The following is a 21,165-nucleotide window of genomic DNA, read 5'->3' as shown; positions in this document are numbered from 1 at the left end:
TTCTTTGGGGGAGATAACATGTATACTTATATATGTATATATAATACATACAAAATTAAAACAAGGGAAATTTTCTGGGGGGAGGAGGGTGAATTAGCAGCTGGAAGACTCAGAATAGGCCTCATGTAAGAGATGGTGCTTGAGCTGAACTTTCAAGGAAATTAGAAACTAAGAGATGGAGGAAAGGAGAGAATGCATTCCAGGCAATGAAGTCAGAGTTGTATAAAACCTTGGAGATGGAAGATAGAAAGAAGTGTGTAAGGAATTGAAATGAGACCAGTTTGACTTTGACTGGTGGGGCGGGGGTTGCAAAATTTCCACATAATTACTTGTGCTGCTTTTCCAAAGGTGTATCTTTCCACAGTATCTTCTAGCTCTCTTTTCTATATTTTACATTTAATTACATTTTAATTAATTACATTGAATGCATTTTAAAGAAGTAGCCAAAATTTTTTGCTGATATATCCCTTATATAATCATCCTCACCTAAAATGCCCTCCCCTCTCTTTATCCCTCACTCTGAATGTACATCTCAACTTTCATCTCTCTCATGAAACATTCTGTCTGCTCCAGTCCTCCATGCTCTTTAAAAAACAAACAAGCAAACAAGCAAACAAAAACCCTTACTTTATGTCTTGGAATCAATACTATGTATTGGTTCCAAGGCAGAAGAGTGATAAGGGCTAGGCAGTGGGGGTTAAGTGACTTGCCCAGGGTCACACAGCTAGGAACCCAGGACCTCCCATCTCTGGGCCTGGCTTTCAATCCACTGAGCCACCTAGCTGCCTTCTCCTCCATACTCTACTGTTTTCTGAATTTATCGGCCTCTTGTTTGCTATTTATTCATTATATCAACCCAACTAAACTGTCTTCCCACCAATTACTTTAAAAAACATTGATTCCTTTTTTTTCATACATAAATGTAAGATCTTTGAGGACATGGATTATTTCCAATTTGTCTTCCCCATCCTCCAGACTAGTATATAGTGGTACTTAATAAAGGGTTAATGAAATTACAAGCTCTTGTGTAAGGTAGGAACAATGAATGCCTTAAACTTACTGGGGACTCTTCTTGATGCCTTAAGAGTGTTATTTTAATGTATTTAACTGATGTATGATATTCCCAAATGTGTGGGAATTATAACCTTTCCCCAGATCTGGAGGGATGTAAGTAGATTTTTCTTCAGCAGAGATATCGTATTCTGACCTTGGCCAGAGTGCTCAAGTCCTAGGGAGGTTGTTAAAGTGAAATTTGTAAAAAGGGCAACTCAGCCCCCAATTCTCTTCCCGAGTTCTCCGCAGCTCTGACTCCACACAAGCCTGTTCTTGGCGGGAATTCATGAGGCGGCTGCTGGGGGGAAAAGCATGGGAGGTGAGAGGATGGAGAAACGATAGCCATTCCCCCATCATCACAGCTCATATGTTCCCCTATTTCTGACTTTCATGGCTATTTGTGAAGTCTTAGGTTTTCCCCCGTGAGAAGGTGCAGAAAACCCTAGATTTGGAACCAGGTACAAAGCAGACTGCCCAGCCTTCCGCCTACATGCGCATGCGTGTGCCTATGTTTTTCCTTCCTCCCTCTTTTTTTCTCCTCCCTCCTTCTCCTCTTCCTCCCCACGCTTGCCCTCTGTATTTCCCGGGATGGAATCGTGTAAGTAGCGCGTGGGAGGGGGGAGTGTCGCCCCCAGGTCATGTGACGCGAGTGGAGGCGATTGGAGCAGTGGGGCCGGCGCCCGGGCTGTCAGAGTGCAGCAGCCACTTCTCCCTCTCGGGGGCCCGTGAGTCCTGCTCATCTTGGGTGCTACTGACAGCGACTTCTCTCGCAGCCCGGCTCGCCTAGCTCCGCTGCTGCCTCTGCATCTCCATCAGCATCCCCATCCCCGCCGCGGCCTGGGAGGAGGAGCAGGAGCTAGGACTAGAAGAAAGGAGCTAGGCAGCAGCTGTCAATCACCTCTCGCTCAGCTACCTCTGGGCTTGCCAGAGACTGGGTAGCCTCCCGCCTCTACCCTCCCGGCTCCTGCCAGGTTCTCTGCTACCACATAGCCGCTGCGGCTGCTGCCTCTGCTTGCGCTGCCGCCAAGATGGGGCTCCTGGACGCGGAACCAGCGCGCATGCTGGATGCTGTGTCAACCGCGGTCAACGACACCATCGAGTTCTACAGATGGACCTGGTCGATCGTAGGTAAGCTCGCTGTCCCTTCCCAGTGCGCCGCATCTGCCCGCAGTCTCTCCCTTGCTCGTCGCCTTCACCACCCCCACCCCGAGTCCCACCTACATCCCCATCCCCCACAAACCTGCAGCCTAAAGAGAGCCAGAGAGGAGGAAGGAGGCAGTGTGTCCCTCCTTCTCCTGGTCTCGAATTGCTGCTCCATTCTCCCTTGTCTGGCCCTCCCCATTCAACTCCTGCATCTAGAGTACACCATCAAAATGGCTTCAGAATCCCTTACCTCTACAAGTCACTGCAGAAGTGGCCGAGCTCCTCCCCCGCTCTCTTCTCCTTTCTTCTTTCCCATTTCCCTTTCTCCATCCATCCTCTATACTTTCCTCTCTCTTGACTCTACATCTTTTTGGATGATTCGGTGTACGCCTAAATTCGGTTTGCTGTAGTCACTTAAGATGGGTAATCAATTTTTCACGCTTAGGTTCTCTTTGTACCTCTGTGACTATCTCTTGTCTCTGTGTCTCTCACTATATCCGTCTTGTAGTGTCTATCTTTTTCTGTGGTTCTTGGACTTTGCCATTCTGCCTATGCCTGTGTGACACAGACAGAAAGACAGACAAGAGAGAGGCGCGCGCACGCACGCACGCACGCACACACAGACTGATACCATGTCCCAGAAATTTCTGACATTCAGCTTCTATCACTCCTATCTACTCTTGTAATAGAATTGAAATATTAGATGAAGGTTATGTATGCAGTGTCCCCTAGAATTACAGGCACTAAGTGCTCATAGAATTAACTGCCCCACCCTTCACTCCCAAATCTTCTGATCTCATCTAACAAGTCTACTTTGTGCACAGACTTAATTTAGTATTCAGATGGGGAAAAAAACCCCAACAAAAAACAAAAAAGCAAAACCCACAATCTTCCATGACAGTGACATCAGGAAAAAAAAGAAAATTTGGTACCTGACAAAGACTCTTGTTAAAAATCTTTCTCTGCTTTCATTAGAGTAACTTGTATGCTCTTAGTGGGCTTTGTCTTCTAATTAATCTGTCCCATTGGAAAAAAAAAAAAAAAAGGAAATAGCCCATTTAGACTCTGAACTTTGAGGAATGTTATTTTCTGAAGATTTTTCCTGCTGATAGATGTTTCTAAATTGATTGTTGATTTCTTAAGGCACTGCAGAGCAGGAATGTACAGTGAATGAGAAAGAAGAAATCTTGAAAGGCGATCTCTTTTTGCTGACACTTAACCAAATACATCTACATAAACTTTAAACACATCATCGAACTTTTCCTAGCCGTGTTGTTGCTTTGTCATGACTGTCATAGTTATAATTTACATTTTGAAAGAAAAAAGTAGTCATTAAACATTGGCACCTATAATTATTTTTCTTTGATTAATCATATCTAGATTTTTTTAAAATCTCAAATTTTAAAAGCTTCCTTAAAACTTAAGGTGTTTTTTGGGGGCAGCTGGGTAGCTCAGTGGATCGAGAGCCAGGTCTAGAGACGGGAGGTCCTAGGTTCAAATCTAGCATCAGACTCTTCCCAGCTGTGTGATCTTGGGCAAGTTACTTGACCCCCATTGCCCACCCTTACCACTCTTCCACCTAGGAGCCAATACATAAAAGTTAAGGGTTTAAAAAAAAAATTAAAAAAAAAAACAACTTAAGGTGTTTTTAAAAAAGAAGTCCTTAAGGTTCCTTAGTATTTTTTGTAGTACAATGTTATTAATACATTGAGAAAAACCACATACTTTCAATTAAATACTTATTAAATGCAAAGTATCATGTTGGGCAATAAGGAAGACATACCTTCTCATTTGGTCTTTTGCATATAAATGAAGATATTTCTGCAGTCTATTTGTAAAGGCAGAGAAAATATTAGTTGTAAGGCAAGTAGTACAATAAAATGGATGTTATATAGAAGATTTATACAGAAGATTTATAATAGGAGACAATTTCTGTGGAAGCAGATAAGTTAAACAAGCCTTTGCTATTTATACTACTATGACTATTTTATAAGAATAATAGTTTAGTTCTGTTTTTAACCCACCAAGGATAATTTTCATTTAATTCATTTTCATTATCTTCAGGACTAGATATTTTATGCACTAGCAATGTGTCAATGAAATGGTTTCATTTTCTTTTAATTGTATTTTAATAGAGCACTTCATTGCCCTGTCTTTATACTTGGGGGGAATTGGAAAATATTTAAGACTTCCATTGTTGCCTTAATATTGCCATTTTGTAGATTGCATCAGGTTCTTATTATATATAGTTGTGCAATGTTGTTCATGGCATACTGTTTAGCAAGTAATGCAATAATTTGTGCTTTGCATATTTGGGAGTTATGAATTACCCAAGTATACAGGTCACTCCTTAAGTCCTAATAGCTATAGCAGCCACACCTGAATGTCTGGCTTCACCTTTCTTTCCCTTTTTAGTCATAGCACTGCCTGAGGAGCTAGTGGATTTCTACTAACTAATATTCTTCAAGAGAAGGCTAGGTGACCCATAGTTTGGAGATATTATTAAGGGCAATCTTGGTCCAATTAAAGTCAAAGACTCGAGGTATTTTCTAACTTTGGATTCTTGTGTAGACAGTTTAAACTGAATTTATGAGGTAGGAAAAATGGTAGGACAAGGGGAGTAGGGGAAAAATCTAGTCACATGTTCTTAACATGGTGTCTATGAAGTTTTTTTTAGAAAAAATATTTTATAATTATTTCAATATAATTGGCTTCCTTTGTAATTCAATGTATTTTATTTCAATAAATTTAAAAATATTATCTTAACATGGAGTCCACAGGTGTCTCCAAATTGCTCTGAGGGTCCATGACACACACAAAAAACTTAACCCCTGGTCTAGGTTAATATTGATTATATTTAATTTCTCCCTAGTTAAGATTATATATAGACTACATGTTTTCTAGGCAAATGATTTTCATCATGGGCATCATTCTCTACAATAAATGTTATACATAGGTCAGTTATTATGTGGAACCATTGCCTATTCCTTAAAAGTGATAGTCCTAAAAAAAGTGATAGTCCTCCATTGTAATAAATGGTGAGATTTTCACTCCTTCTTGTCTAATAGGAGTTGAAGGTGCTCCCTGGTATTTAGGCTATCTACTTTCAAAACCAGAGATATGCTTACTTCCTGGAATCAATTACCTACTAGTAATCAAGACGGGGTATCTGAATTGAAGTAGAGACTTAGAGGTATAAGTTCTTAATAGATGGATCCTGTTCTACCCTCCTGTAGAAAAATGTCTTCCAGGACAAGCCAGAAGAATGTTTGCATGGTCCCATATCTTTTTTTTCCTTCTCATTCCTAATCCTCTATCCCCTCTATTTAACCTATGCTCTACTTTCCAGCTAATCTCATTCATGTTGTTCCTATTCCAAGATCAGTTCTGGACATAACTTCATTAAGTTCTAGAGAGGGTCAAAAGAAGGAAAATCAAATGTTGGTTTGGAGTGGTGGTGAAAAGGTGATGATTCAGCAACTTGGAAAGAAAAATGGTTGGAAATAAAATGTATTTAAAAAGGATATTAGAAAAAATGCGTTAGAGGAAAAGAATTAAAATATATTCAGAAAAATTCAGGTATCTAAGGTAGTCTCCATGGCCCTGAAGTATTTCAAATTTAGAACTCTTTTGGCATAATTTGTAATTTTTAATTTCCTTTTATGCACCCTTCAACATTTTTCCTACTGGAATTTCCAAATATTTCTTAGATTTCTACTTACATTTAATTAAATAGAAGATTTCTTCCTAGTCTAGTAAATTCTGTCCTGAAGAAAATGGGCATTTTCAGCATAAGTATTCTTTTATGCATCAGTAGCTCATATCCAAAATATTGCTTGAAAGCAAGTCTCTTCAAGGAATTGTGTATCTAGAAACTTTAAAATATAGTCTGTATTGACCTTTAAAATCTCTTGTTATTTCTGTTCAATTATTTTCCTAGAAATATATTTCAAAAGTTATTTTTCTATAAACATTTAAAAATTAATGCATATTTAAAATTTTAATTATTAATTAACATTAAGATATGCTATAGGGTGGGAACATATAAATTATAATTGTACAACAAAAGATTTCAAAGTTGACCACACTAACTGCAATGAGAATCATGTTCTCTAGTGGTAAGGGCACTGATTTATAGTCAGACTTCGTGACTCTGGTTCAAAAATAGCTCTCAGACCTTGGAAAAATAATTTGACCATATTCATTATCTGTTTTGCACTAACAAACATTCCTTATGTACAAATAACTATTCTATTCCATGATATGGACAGTTCTCTTTAAATAGCAGAAAATGTTATCCGGATGATCATATTCTCTTCTCTGAGTGAGGATGATTCCTTTATTCAGAGTCAAAGGCAGTGTCTTACATGCCTGTGGGATCATGTAGCCCTTCCAAATGAAAGTGAGAAAATGTCGATTTTGGCCTTCAAGGGTAGGTAGGACTTTAAAAAAATTAAATCTTTTATCAGAAACTTCACATTAAACGTCAATACAATCATCTCTTGCTATATCCTGGTTCACTTATTGTGGCTTCACTGCATCACGGGATATATATATATATATATATAATTCTGTATTGCGGAGTTACACTTATCACAACACATTGTTGGTTGATGGAATGAAAGGTGACCAACTACAGCACTGTGTTCTGTATCCTGGGCACTGATGGGCTCAGTTGATTGTAGGTTAATAAGAGTGTGGAAAAGGTTTATAGGAGAGTGGGAAGGGTTTATAAAGTCTTCAAATATATATAAATAATAAAATAAATATAATGCTGCTACTCCCAATAGGTGAGAGATCACTGTACAAACAATTATAATTATGTTCCTCAATCTCCTTAGCTTCATATCATGCCTCCTCAGTGTGAATGTTCCTTAAAGTTCTAGCCAACGTCCTCTCCTATCTCTGCATTCTTTGGCAACTTCATCTGGTCCCATGGATTTAGCCATCATCTTTATGCAGATAATTCACAGACTTCTCAAAATCAATATACCCATAACTCATTACCTTCTCTCTTCTATATTAATCCTCCCTTCTTACAAAATTTTCTATCGCTGTTACTCTAAACTCTTCACTTTCTTTCACATTGTATATCCATTTGGTTCTCAAATCTTGTTATTTTTACCTCCACCATGACCCCTTCTACTCCAATTGTGACCCTTTTTCATCACTCACACAAATACCATTCCAGCTCCCATCTCCTCTGACTTAGATTATGGCAATATCCTCCCAAGTGTCTTTCTTCCCACAAGTTGTTCATCACTGTAGTCCATCCTGAACACTACTTCCCAAGTAATTTTCCTTAATTGCAGATCTGATCTTGTGACTGCTCTCTATTCACTCCACTCCAATGACTTCCTGTTGCCTCCAGGATCAAATATGAACTTCTCTGTTTAGTTTTCAAAGATGATCTTGCCTCATCCCATTTTTCCAGACTCATTAGACATCACTCCTCCTCTTATACTCTGCAATGTAACCAAACAAGCCTTTTATCTGTTGCTCACACATAACATTCAATCTTCTGTCTCCATCCCATTTACACTACCTTTCCCCTATGTATGGAGTACACTTCCTGCTTACCTCTCCCTCACAGAGTCCCTTTCTTCTTTCAAGACACACCTTACAAAACACCTTCTACATGACCCTTTTCTAATCTATCCAAATACTAGTGCTATCTCTCCCAAACCACCTTGTATTTAAGAATTTAGTATGCATTTTATTCATTCAGTTTATATTTATTCACTTCATATTTATATTTATTCACTTTCTATGTGTTTATTGTCTCCTCCATTAGAATATAAATTCCTTTTGAAGAAAAAATATTGCTTTTTTTGTGCCTATATTCTCAGCACTTACCATAGAACCTGACATAGTTTCTTCATAATTTCTTGTTGTTTCAGTGATGGATTTCATAGTGACTATTAATTTCAATGCATAAAGAGTCCTATCACCTTTATTCCCCCGCTGCTTTAAGCCTCTATCAGGATTTTGTCTATTCTCAATTACTTTTCTTCCTATAGTTGTATGTGCTACATTCTTCTGGCTCATCTTTTCCCACCTTTGCATTGTTTCATAAAAGTCTTTCTAGATTACTTTGTATTCTTTGAAATTGTGCATGGTTGCTTTTATTAGATCATTTTATTATACGAATGTACCACAGTTTGTATAACCCATTACCCTGTTATTTGGCATTAAGGTATCTCTAATGTTTTGGTTTTGAGATTTTTTTTTGGCTGTTACATTTAATTTTGAGTTAATTCTTCTATGTTGTTGCTTCTGTTAATGTAACTCTATGGAAGACATATTTGTTGTTATCCAGTGGTTTTCAGTTTTGTCATACTCTTCTTGACCCCATTTGGAGTTTTCTTGGCAAAGAACTGGAGTGGTTTGCTATTTCCTTCTTCAATTCATTTTACCATTTATAAAACTGAAGTAAACAGGGTTAACTGACTTGCCCAGGACCACATAACTAGCCAGATTTGAACTCAGGATGAGTCTTCTTGACTCCAGGCCCAGCATACTATCCCCTGTGCCACCTAGCTGCCCCCACACATTTACAAAGTGCTTATTATGCAGGCATTGTGCTATGTGCTAGTGATACAAAGGCAAAAATGAAACAATTTGGACCTCAAGAAACCTATATTGTATTGGGGTAAAAACACACACCCACATAAATTATTTCTTTTGTGGGGAAGGATTAATCTTTAGGTGGGTTGGGGAAAAAGAAAAAGTTCAAAATAGGTTTCTTAAGATAGTACTTCATGGTACTTGAGCTGAGCTTTGAAGGAATTTGGGGGTTTTAGGAGCCAGAGATGAAATGGGAGTATATTCTAGGCCTGAACCTGAAAATAGAACATCACCTATGCGAGACAGAAAATTGCGTTAGTTTGGTTGTACATAGCATGTGTGAAGGAGGGTAATGAGTAGTGTACCTGGAAAAGGAGGCTCGAAGTCCAGGTTTTCAGTGTCTTTGCATACTAATAAATGGAGAATCTATGTATGTTCCCAACATCATTGGGTGAAAGGCTAGTTAATTATTTTGTAACTTTTACTGTGTACTTCCAGATTGCTCTTCAAAAACATTGTGTAAGATTTTAATTTCAGCAGCAATGAATGAGTTGCAATCTTACCAGCACCGAATTACATTGCTTTTAATTATTTTGAACAATTTGATATATGTTAGCATACCAAAAATGCATTTATTTATACTTTTTTGATCTTGTGTGAAGTTAAACATTTTCCCAAATGATTATTAACAATTTGCATTTCCTCTTTAGAAAATCTTCTGTTCCTACACTGAATTTTGAATCTATTGTGGACTGGAAAAAATTTCTCCACATAGTTCAATTTTAGTACTTGTAATACTGAAAGGAGCTCAGGATAGATAAAACATTTATTGTAGCTATTTATTAAGTTAAAGTAATTGCTGTATGCATATTTATCAAAGATGTTCTATGTGTAAGGCAAATTGCTAAGTCCTAAGGATGTAAAAATTGATATGGCAAAAATCCTGCTCTCCATAAGATTATAGAGGTTTTGTGTGTACATATATGTTTGAGGAGAGAGATTTATTGAAAAAAGCTATGATCAAAGTGGGATTGTAAAAAGTGTAATAGGGAGGGCCAGTGCTGAGATATTTTGAAGAGAGAAAAATCACCTTTGTCAGGAGAAAGGGGAGTATTATCAAAAGCTTCATTGAACAGGAAAATCTAAGTTGAAACTTTAAAAGAATCTAAGGATTTCAACAAATGGAAATGGAGAATTCATTTAAGGGATGGTAGATGGTATGAATAAAGGCAGGAGTTCAAAGGACAAAGTAAAATTGGAGAAGATGGAGAGTTCAGTTAGAATGTAGTGTGCCTTAAAGGAAAGAATATAAAAATAAAGCTGCATTCAGATATTGAGAGTTTTGAATACCAAGATTAGGAATTTATGCTATATTTGGTAGGTAGTAGGGAAATATGGAAAGTTTTCGAGTGATAAAGTTGGGAGGCAGCTCATTATGGAATTTATACAGACTGTAGTATAAAGGAAGGATCAAAGATGTAATGACTAGGGCAAGAAGACCATTTATTGAGATTACTAGAATATATAAGGTCTAAACTTGGATAGTTCAGTGGAAGTGGAAAGGAGGGAATAAATGGAAAGAAAGAAATATCAGAACTTGACAAGAGATTAGGATGTAAGTTAGGAACAGAGAAGGAGATGGTGAATTGGGGTTGAAAAGAGGGTAAAATGAGACTTCTGAGTAGAGGAACTTATATCACAGAGAGGATTGTGATTCCATTAAAGGAAATAAAGAGGTTGAAGGAGGAACAGATTTTGAAAAGATGAGCTCAGTTTTATATAAGTTGAACTAGAAAGGACAAGATATCCAGAAGACAGTTGGAAATTTGAGATAGAAAACCTTGGGAGATATTTGAGACTCATTTGCATAGAAGTGGTACATGAAGCCATGGTAATGAATGAAATCTCCAAAGAAGAGTAGGCAGAGAGCAGTTATCATAGGATTATAGATTTAAAGAAGAAAAGGATGCCAAATACTATCTAGTCAAAATTTCATTTTACAAAGAATGAGAGAAATGAGAAAATTGATGCCTAGGGAATCTTAGTGACTTGCTTAAATTCACATACAAGGTAAATAGCATAGGTAAAGATGAATTTAGAAGAAAATTAAAGGCGTTAGTCTTTAGTCTTTTCAGTAAAGTAAGAAGGGAGGCTATCAATACTATCTGTTTTTATGGGATAGTTTTGGGGAAAAGTAATAATTTTTAGCATTATCTATAGAATTCTAAACAATCTCAAAAGGAAACTTTTGGACAGAACTTGTTCTCAAATTAGAGACTGCCTATAATTTTCTAGATTAGATCAATAGCCCCCACTATATATGCTAGATGGTAACATAATATATTTAGGCAAACACATTGCTTTCTTTGGTCTTTTACTTTTGCTTTAGAGTTCATCCCTCCTTATAACCTCTACTTGATAGCAAAGACTTGGGACCTAGGAATTGGTGTATAAATGATACAAAATTTATTAAGTCCTCATATGTGGCAGGAACTGTGGTAAGCACTGGAAATACAAAAACGAGCAAGCAAGATAGTCTCAGCTTTCAAGGGGAAAAAAGAATATTCTTGTTCTTGAAATGGTCAAGGTAGCAGAATCCTGGTCCCAGACAAGATGGGGGGAAAGCTCACTTCTCAGAGCCTAGGAACACAAAGGTATCCTTGGTGGTTCCTGAGGAAAGAAATTGAGGAGGGCAGATAGAATGGAGGCAGCTTTGAAAGCAGGCAGTTGGGAAATATTTTCTTGGCTTGTTCAATTCCCCACTCATCAGATTCTGCTAAGCAAATTGTTATTATTATATTAAGATGTTATCTTAGTGAGTTGGCAGAATTAGTGTAAAACTTGGTGTCAGGATACTGTTTATAGAAGATATTCTGGTATGCTATATGTTAATAATATTTTAGATTACACTGATTCCTAAATCTACTGAATCAGATATAGGCTTTTGAAACCTATGTGATGACATGATTGTATCCTTTGAAATGTATTTTTATTCTTGAAACTTTTCTGTGGGGCAGAATAGAAATGAAAAAAAATTATCAAATAATAATGACTTTAACTCATCAAAATAAATGACAGTTTTTCATTTATTGATTTGATTGTGCTGGTGAAGCCACATCATATTTACAAAGTAAAAAGGAGGCACATATGTTTACTTTCTCAAATGACTTTTTTCTTCACTGTCCATCACATTATCATATAAAGGATTTTAAAAGAATTTGTAAAGAAAAGGATGGTCTTTTTTATTTTTAATATTTTTATTTTCTCAATTACGTTCAATAACAGTTTTCAACATACGTTTTTCCAAAATTATAAGATCCAAATTGTCTTCCTCTCTCTCTTCCTTCTCCCCTTCTGAAGATGGTAAGCAATTTGATCTGGCTTACACATGTTTGATTATGTAAAACCTATTCCCATATTGGCCATTGTTGTGAGAAAATATTCATATAAATCTCAACCCCCCCAAATAAAAACAGAAGTAAACTAAAGTGAAAAATAGTATGCTTTTTATCCACATTATAACTTGAACAGTTCCAAAAGGAGTAGTCTGAACTTTTCATATAGCTTCTTTTTGTAGTGTTGAAATGATGTGAATAATTTCTGACCTTGGAAACAGGGACCTTCAGGGGAAATTTCATTCAAATCTCTCAATTCCCATAGCCATAAAACAGGGATAATGATAATTATATGGCCCATCTCATTGGATTTGTTTTGAGTTAAAAATTTACAAACCTTAAAGGCATGAAATAACTATATTTTTCTTCTAAACATGATAGCAAAACACAATATTTTGGCATTTAGATTTTTAAAACATTTTCTCTTTAAAAAAAAAGGGAGATGGAAGTAAGCTGAATGGTACTTTTAAATTGTTTTATAATCTGTCACTGATATACTTTCTCAGCCTTACCTTCCTTTACTCTCCCTAAATCCAAAGGGATTAGCCATTTGTGACCCATCTGACTCTAGGCTGAGGCTTGCTTGAGATTTTTAGCAATTAAAAAAAAAAAAACCTCCTCAACTACAATTGCCTAGTTTTCACTTGGCACCTAGTTTACATGTACTGGCTTACAAAAGTTCCTGTTACCATGTTTCATACTTGTATAGGCTTGGATAAATCAGCAATTTTAAATGTTAAAAATTCATGCAACAAAGACACCCAGGATAATCTTTTCCTTTTTTCCCTACCACTGCAAATATTACCCATCCTTTAATGACAGAAGAAATTCTACTTCTTCAATAGAGTTTTCTCTAGCTCTGTTAGCTTGAAATGATCTCTCTGAATTTCACTATCCTCTTAGCCCTGTTTTGGGGTCTCCCAATGCAACCCTTGGACCCTTATTTCAGAAAAACAAACATTGGATGAGCAAGTGTATGTATTAATACTATTTTCTAACATTATTATTGAATTATTCAGAAAATACCCAGGCAGAAGTAAAACAACTCGGGAAATGTTGTGTATAACACACACACACACACACACACATATACATATATATAGACATATAGTATTTATACTCAGCAGTCATATAAATATTTGTTGAAAAAAATGAAATAGGTGGAGCTTATTTTTCTCTTTTCAATTCTCTGCTTTAAGTCATTTTGATATTTATTAGTACTTCTAAAAGGCAGGAAGAAAAAGCAAAAGAAAATGAAACAAACAGCTTAGAGCATTAAAGGACCTTATAGGATAAGTTGTTCATGTAAATTACAAGCTACACAAATTTAGTTCATAAAATATAATTACTAAACATATTTCTAATTGGGGAGATATATATTTTGGATTTCTTCTTCAAATACCTTCATTCTGAGAATTAATAGTAATATTAGCTTTTATTAATACTGGGAAATATTTCCCATGTGAATACATTTTTTGAGAAGTAAATGGTTATAATCACAAATAAATTGTTTTTTTTATGAGATAAAAATATTATTATTAATAATTATAAATGTAAAATAATAACCCATTAAAAATTAGTCTTAAATGTAGTACTTACCCTCAAAAACAGATTTTAAAAGATGATCAAATACATAATTTTATTTTATGAATTATTTTAACCCACCAATTTGTTCTTATGTTTCCTTTGAAGTTTAATAATTAAATTATATTTTTAGTAGTTAAAATTCACGAGGAAACTATTACATTATAAAACTCTACTCTAGATAATATGCCTTACTTTTTAAATTGAAATGAAGAATGAGATATCTGTCCAAGCTTTCTTTTCCTCCTAACATGAAAAATAGAATTCAACTTTAATATCAAATATTATAGGGGAAGTTTTTAATATTTGATAAGTTAGTAGATTTAAATGAAATATTATGGATTTTACTTATTATTTAGTTGAGCTAAATATAGAGTTTCATTTAAATTTTTAAAAAACAAATTATTTGAAATATATAGCACTCAAAACCAAAAAACCAAATAACTGAAATTATGTATTAGAACAAATTATGTATTATAAAATATGATTTCAACAAATTTGAACCTACATTTTATTTTTAAAAAGAGAGAGACTGGATTAGTATTCAATTAGAATCAAGATACTGAACCTTGAAAAACATGCTCTCCAAAAAGTTTGGGTCTGTTCACAACTATGTCAAGAGTATGTGTCCTAATTTTTCCCATCCCCCCTAATATTTATTTGTCATTTTTCTTTTCTTAAAAGTTTTTCTTTGTTTTATTCCAGTAACAAATCTACACATAAGTTTTCCAAGATTACATGATTCATGTTGTCTCCCTCCCTTCTTCCTTCCCCTCTCCTGTAACTGACAAGCAGTTCCACTGGGTTTTGCATGTATTGTTACTCAAGACCTATTTTCATATTGTTCATTTTTGTAATAGAGTAATTTAAAAAACCAAAACTCCAAATCATATACCCAAATAAAAAAGTGATAAATCATATGTTTTCTTCTGCATTTCTATTCCAACAGTTCTTTCTATAGAGGTGGATAGCATTCTTTTTATAATTCTCTCAGAATTGTTCTGGATTATTGTATTGCTGTTAGTAATGAAGTCTGTTATGTTTGATCATCCCACAACATTTCAATTACTGTGTGTAATGTTCTGGTTCTACTTATTTCACTCTGGATCGGTTCATGTAGATCCTTCCAGCTCTTTTAGAAATCAACCATTTCATCATTTCTTATAGTACAGTAGTATTCCATCACCATCATATACCACAATTTGTTCAGCCATTTCCCAATTGAGGGACATCCCCTCATTTCCAATTTTTTGCCACCAAAAAAAGCACATCTATAAATATTTTTGTACAAACTGATCCATTCCCATTTTTTCCCTGTCTCTGAGAGATAGACCCAGTTGTTCTCCTTTTCTGTCATATTTTTCATAGCCAATCTGAGAGGTGTGAGGTGGTACCTCAGCATTGTTTTGATTTGCATTTATCTAATCAATAATGACTTGGAGCATTTTTTTATGTAACTATAGATAGCTTTGGTTTTTTCTTCTGAAAACTCTCTATTCATATCCTTTGACCATTTATCAATTAGAGAATGTCTTGTATTCTTACAAATTTGACTCAGTTCTTTGAATTCCATTTGAGAATGGGAGCAAAGAAATTTACTGTAATTTTTTTCCATTTTCCACTTTCCTTCTAATCTTGACTAGAAATGAACCATATTAACTTAGAAAACAAAAAGATAACTTTATCTGTGTTGTATTTTTATTTATTTTGTTAAACATTTAAATATTCTCCCATTACATTTTAAGCTGGTGAGAAGTAGGGCACTCTGGAGTTTCACCATATGAGTTTGACACCTCTGAGCTAGCCCAAACTCTTCATTTTATATAGGAGGTTGAGGCTTAGAAAACTGTAATGATTTGATTAATACAGAATGGTAAATAGAAGAACCAGGAGTTGAACCTACATCATTTGTCTCTGAAGCCAGTGCTTTTTCCATTATAATTTGTTAATGTACAGGAGACCTTTGTGATTCCATAAACCCCAGAAACTAATAAATCTATTTTGTGATAGATCCTTTATCCTTAAGAAAATTTAGAATACATACTTAAGAGTATCTACTAATTTGGATGATTTTTAATTTTTGTGATTTCAAACATTACATATGTTTTTGAGGATTCCTGATTAAGGAAGACAGCAAAACTCCATAGTACTAGTCAAAGAAATAATTCTCATAAAATTTTATAAAGCCAAAAAAAATGAAAATGAGAGCTAAATATGACACACTTCCACTAACATATTATTTTTTTGAATTGAATTTTTTTTAAATCACAAACTCAGTTCAATCCTCTCATCCCCCATGAGCATTCCAAATGCAACTAGGTAGTACAGTGGACAGTGTACAGGAACTGAATTCAAAATGATTGATGAGGCAGCCAGGGATGATGTGGATAGACTCTGGACTTGAAGTCAGAAGGACCTTTGTTTAAATATGATCTCAGGCACTTGTCTTTATGAGATTGTGAAAGCCATATAAATCTCTGGTTGCCTCCAACTTTAACTTGTTTTCCCAACTTTAAAATGGTGTTATACTAGCACCTATTTCCCAGGGTTCTGAAGATCAAAGATATTTGTAAAGTACCTCAGTACATAGTTGATACTATACATATGTTAGCCATTATATTAAATTCAAATCCTGCCATATATGTTTACATATATATTTATATGTGAACCTGAGTCTTTTAACCTCTCTCAGCCTTACTTCACTATTCTGGAAAATAAGGATAATTATAGCACCTGCCTCATAGAGTTGTTGGGGGGTATCAAATAAGATAGCATGTAAATTCTTTGAAAACTTTATAAAGTACTCTTAGGGGGCTCAGTGATTTGAGAACAAAGCCTAGAGACAGGAGGTCCTGGGTTCAAATGCAGCCTCAGACACTTCACACTTGTGTAACTGTGGGCAAATTACTTAATCTCCATTGCCTAGTCCTTACTTACTCCATTGCCTAGAACCAAAATATAGTCTTGCTTCTAAGATGGCAGGTAAGGGTTTTTTTAAAAAACAAATCCTGTTAAATGATTTTTATTAAAAATTTTTCCCTCAAATACACAACAGAACTAGAAGAGGATTGTATATGACACTATGAATCTCCATTTTACAGTTAATTTTTTTTAAAGGCAAATAGGGTTAAGTGACTTGCCTAGGCTCAAACAGCTAATTAGTATCTGAGGAAAGATTTGAATGCAAGGAAGATGTCTTCCTCAATCCATACCTATTCACTGTGCCACTTAGCTGCCCCTTAAAATTCATTTTTTAAAAAAGGGTATAATAAATTCCACAGATTACTTTTAAAACTGTCCTGCTTATCAGTACTTCCTTCTTCTAGTTACCTTCTATGCATTTAAAAATGGTTTAATGAACTTCTTTTATTTTAGTTACTATTAGTAATCTCTCTCTTCCAACGGCAATATTTATAATAATTACAATCTATTTAGCTCTTTCCCCATAGAAGTTAGCTCTTTTTTTTGTTCTTCCTACCCCATCCCCTTGTTTTAATCCTTAATTCAGGATCAGGAAGTTTGTTTTGATTGAGTCTATTAGCTTCCTCGTATTATCCTTTCTTAATCATATCTTCACCTTGCTTTTTTTCCTATCAAGTTTTATGAATTTCTCCATCAAACAGTTGTAAATGTCCAGCTTTCCTTTGTGCATTTCAGATAAGAGTGAGGTTCATGTTATGACTACTCTTGCCTTTTCCTCCTTGTGTGTGTGTGTGTATGTGTGTGTGTATGTATGCTCTTCTCATGCACCACAATTATGATAAATAGTAAATTTCACCTCTTCCTCCTTTCTATAGTCCTTAAGATATTCAGTGAAAAATAAGTCCACTTCTATGACATCTATTTTCTTTATTTAACTTCCTCATTACATTTTGAATATTAACATTCTGAAGCGATTCTCATTTCTTCTTCCTTTATTAGAATATTAGCTTTAAATCATTATACAATTGCTCCTTATAATTTCTCAAATAAATACACTTTTATGGATTTCTTTTGACTCTTGTATTTGCATTTCAAAGTTCCTGTTGTTCATTCTTTCATTTGTGTCATACTCTTCATTACTCCATAGACCAAAGCATACCAGGCACTTCCATCTTCCACTATTTCCCCAAGTCTGTCCAAGCTCATGTTTGTTGTTTCCATGAGAGGGTGCATCTCATCCTCTGCTGTCCCCTTCTCCTTTTGCCTTCATTTTCCCCAGCATCAAGGTCTTTTCCAATGAGTCCTGTCTTCTCATTGTGGCCAGAGTACTTGAGCTTCAGTTTATCTTTTCAATAAGTAGTCTGAGTTAATTCCTTTAAGAATTGACTGATTTGATCTTTCTGGTAAAAGAAACTCTCTTCTCTAACATAATTTGAAAGTGTCAATTCTATAACACTTAGCTTTTCTAATTCTTACAACCATTCATAACTACACAAAAAACAGAGCTTTGACTGTATAGGCCTTTTTTCAGCAAGATGATACCTCTGCTTGCTATTCTCTGTAATTATGCATACAATTAAGTATGTTTTCCCCTTTCTCCTTTCCCTCTTATTTCCTTAGCTATTTGGAAAGCCTCATAAGATAGCCATTCCACTTTCTTACTCTTCTTTTTCCTTGGGATGTTTTTTGCTGCTGCTTTCTATATAGTATTACCAACCTCAACTGATTGTTCTTTAACCATTTTACTTACCAGATCTAATCCCTTAATTCTATTCATAATTTCTACTTCATATTCATAAAGGGATGTTATTTTTGTCACACCTTTTTGGTCTGATGACTTTCTCTTTGTTCTTCAATTTAAGTTTGAATGTTGCAATAAAAAGCTCCACATTTGGCTTTAAGGTATATAATTGAAGTGATTTTGACATTGTTGGTCAAAGTTCATACTCAGCTTGTGTCTTTTCATCAGAAATGCTTCAAAGTCCTTTCTTCCATTCATTTTTTCCTCCATTCAGAATTATATTCATTTTTTCCTCCATTCAGAATTATATTCATTTCTATAGCCAGAGCAATTTTGGCTTGTAAACCTATATCTCATGCCTTTGGGAATTTTGTATTCTGAGATGTCTTTTTGTTTTTAGTAGAAAGTGTCAGGTCTTATGTCATCCAGAGTATGGCTTCTTAAAACTTGAACTGTTTCTTTCTAAGTGTTTACATATTTTTTTCTTTAACCTGGGAGCTCTGGGTTTTGGCAATGATATTCCTAGGACTTTTTCTTGTTGTCGTTGTTGTTTTCATTTTTCATTTTCCTAGAAATGATTGATAGATTTTTTTCCTATCTTCATTTTGCCATTTGGTTCTAAGAGATTTGGGCAGTTTTCATTTATTTCTTGAAGTATAGTTCCATGATTTAAAAAAAAGCATGGTTTTCAGAGGGTCCAGTGATTCTTAAAAGATCTCTACATGACCTGTCCTCTGAATCGTTTGTTTTACATCAGATACTTTACTTAAAAAACAAGCATTTTTAGCCTTTTGATTTTTTTCAGATATTTCTTGCTGTGTCATGGAATCATTGATTTGTTTGGTCTATTCTAGTTTTCAGGGAATCTGTTTGATGTATATGATTTACCACCTTTTTTCTTTTTCAAAAATTTTTATTTAAGTATTTTTCCAAAGTTACATGATTCATGTTCTTTCCCTCCACTTTTCCCCTCCCACCTCCCAAAGCCAACAAGCAGTTCCATTGGGTTATATATATATTATCACTCAATATTTCCATATTAATAATTTTTGTAATAATCTTTTAAAAACTAAAAACCCACATCCAATACCCATATAAACAAATAAAAAATCAAATGTTTTCCTTCTGTATTTCTATTTCCACAATTCTTTCTCTTGATGTACCACCTTTTTTTCTAAACTATTTCTTTCCTCCAGAATTTTTACTTCTTTTTTTTTTTTTACCTCATGCTGCATTTATTTTAGGTTGTCATGTAGTCATTGTGAAAAATACTTTTTTTCCCCTGCTTTGAGTCTCTGCTTGAAATTGTTATAAAGTTGCTGCCTCTTTTTGGAGAACTCTGGGACTATAATAATTTTCAGTAATAGTATCTTCTTAAGTTTACTCTATCTCTCCCAATTCCTGTTCCAGATCAGATTCTGCCAGTGTAGAATGGGAAGGTCAGCCCTGTTTCATCTCATCCTGGGTTATTAGACTGCCCTGGATCATTGAGGTTCCAAGCATGAGCCCTTAAGGGCTCTCTATGGTATATCTAGGAAAGGTGGTAGGGATTTCAGAGTGATTTTCTTGAGCTTGTTTTTGAATGTAGCATATGTCAGCATTCACGCAGTATAACAGTTGAAGTAAGAATGAGACTGGTTTCTTTATATAACTGAATTCTAATTTTACTTCCCAATTTGATTTTGTTTAATGCCTAATTTCTTGTTTTACTCAGGAAGAATGGCTCCTCTTTCTCATTCATTTTGTTATATCCTACAAGGTCCATCTTGAATATCAGTCAGTTATAAAGGTCTTCCAATTGTGTGTTTGGGGAAAAAAGAGTAATAAAAATTGTGGTCAAAATGCTTTAAGAAAGGGAAAAAAAGTATGTGGGAACTTCTAGTTTGCTTGTGGAAACATTAATTTTGCAATTGCTGCCATGGATATTTGTAACTGTTCCAATTCAAAGAATTAGCAAGTAGCTAAATTTTTTCATTATATCTTCTCCTTTGATAACTTCTTTATTTCTAATTATAATAACAAATAACATTTACAGAGTGCTTTACAATTTACAAAAGGTTTTATTTTCATTATTTCATTTAAGTTACATGTGCTATTATAGCTTCCGTCCAGTTAGATATTTACAGAAGTCCAGGCACCAGTAATACAAAGACAAAAAGGGAAAGTCTGTCTTCAACAAACTTAAATTTATTGTAGAGTTATGCATGAACACAACTATAGAATAAAGGAGTGAAGCAAAGAACAAATCAGATAAAATTCTGTGAGTATTAAGGAAGAAGAAAACAATATAATAGTTGGGATGAAGGATAGGGAAGAAGGTTAAAAATCTGAATGACATAGTAATGGTACCTCCAACAGAAAAAAAGATATTTTCAGGAGCAGTGGATTTAGTTTTACATGTTGAAATTGAAGGAGGAAAAAACATTAGAGTTCAAAAAGGCTTTATGGCGCTATATATATATATATATATGCATATATATATATATCAGCTGTTATCATTCCTCTTACAGATGAAAAAACTAAAGAATAGAAAAATTAAGTGACTTGCCCATGATCATGCAATTAATAAGTAACATTAGTGTATTTTAACCTAGACCTTCTGATGCCAGGTTCTCTTTTCTACTATTGCTTTTAACTGCTTCTCTTTGCCTGCATTCTTCATGTATATGAAGAATGCAGACAAAGAGAAGCTTACATATATATATATACATATATATATATAAAAGGAATGATAACAGCTGATATATATATATATATATA

The 21,165-nt window shown here is 34.8% G+C and overlaps 1 protein-coding gene across 1 annotated transcript in view; it reads left to right on the top strand.

Annotated features, from left to right (window-relative positions):
• The first annotated feature begins 2,081 nt into the window (after positions 1-2,081).
• The window catches only part of ELOVL4 (ELOVL fatty acid elongase 4), a 59,179-nt gene continuing 40,095 nt past the window's right edge, over positions 2,082-21,165 (top strand). The window contains exon 1 of the mRNA XM_044675770.1: positions 2,082-2,181. Coding sequence (XP_044531705.1) covers positions 2,082-2,181 — 100 coding nt within the window. The remainder of the gene's footprint in view (positions 2,182-21,165) is intronic.

The sequence above is a fragment of the Gracilinanus agilis genome, chromosome 4 (assembly GCF_016433145.1).
Source record: "Gracilinanus agilis isolate LMUSP501 chromosome 4, AgileGrace, whole genome shotgun sequence".
NCBI lineage: Eukaryota > Metazoa > Chordata > Mammalia > Didelphimorphia > Didelphidae > Gracilinanus > Gracilinanus agilis.
This window is presented reverse-complemented; position numbering and strand designations above follow the sequence as displayed.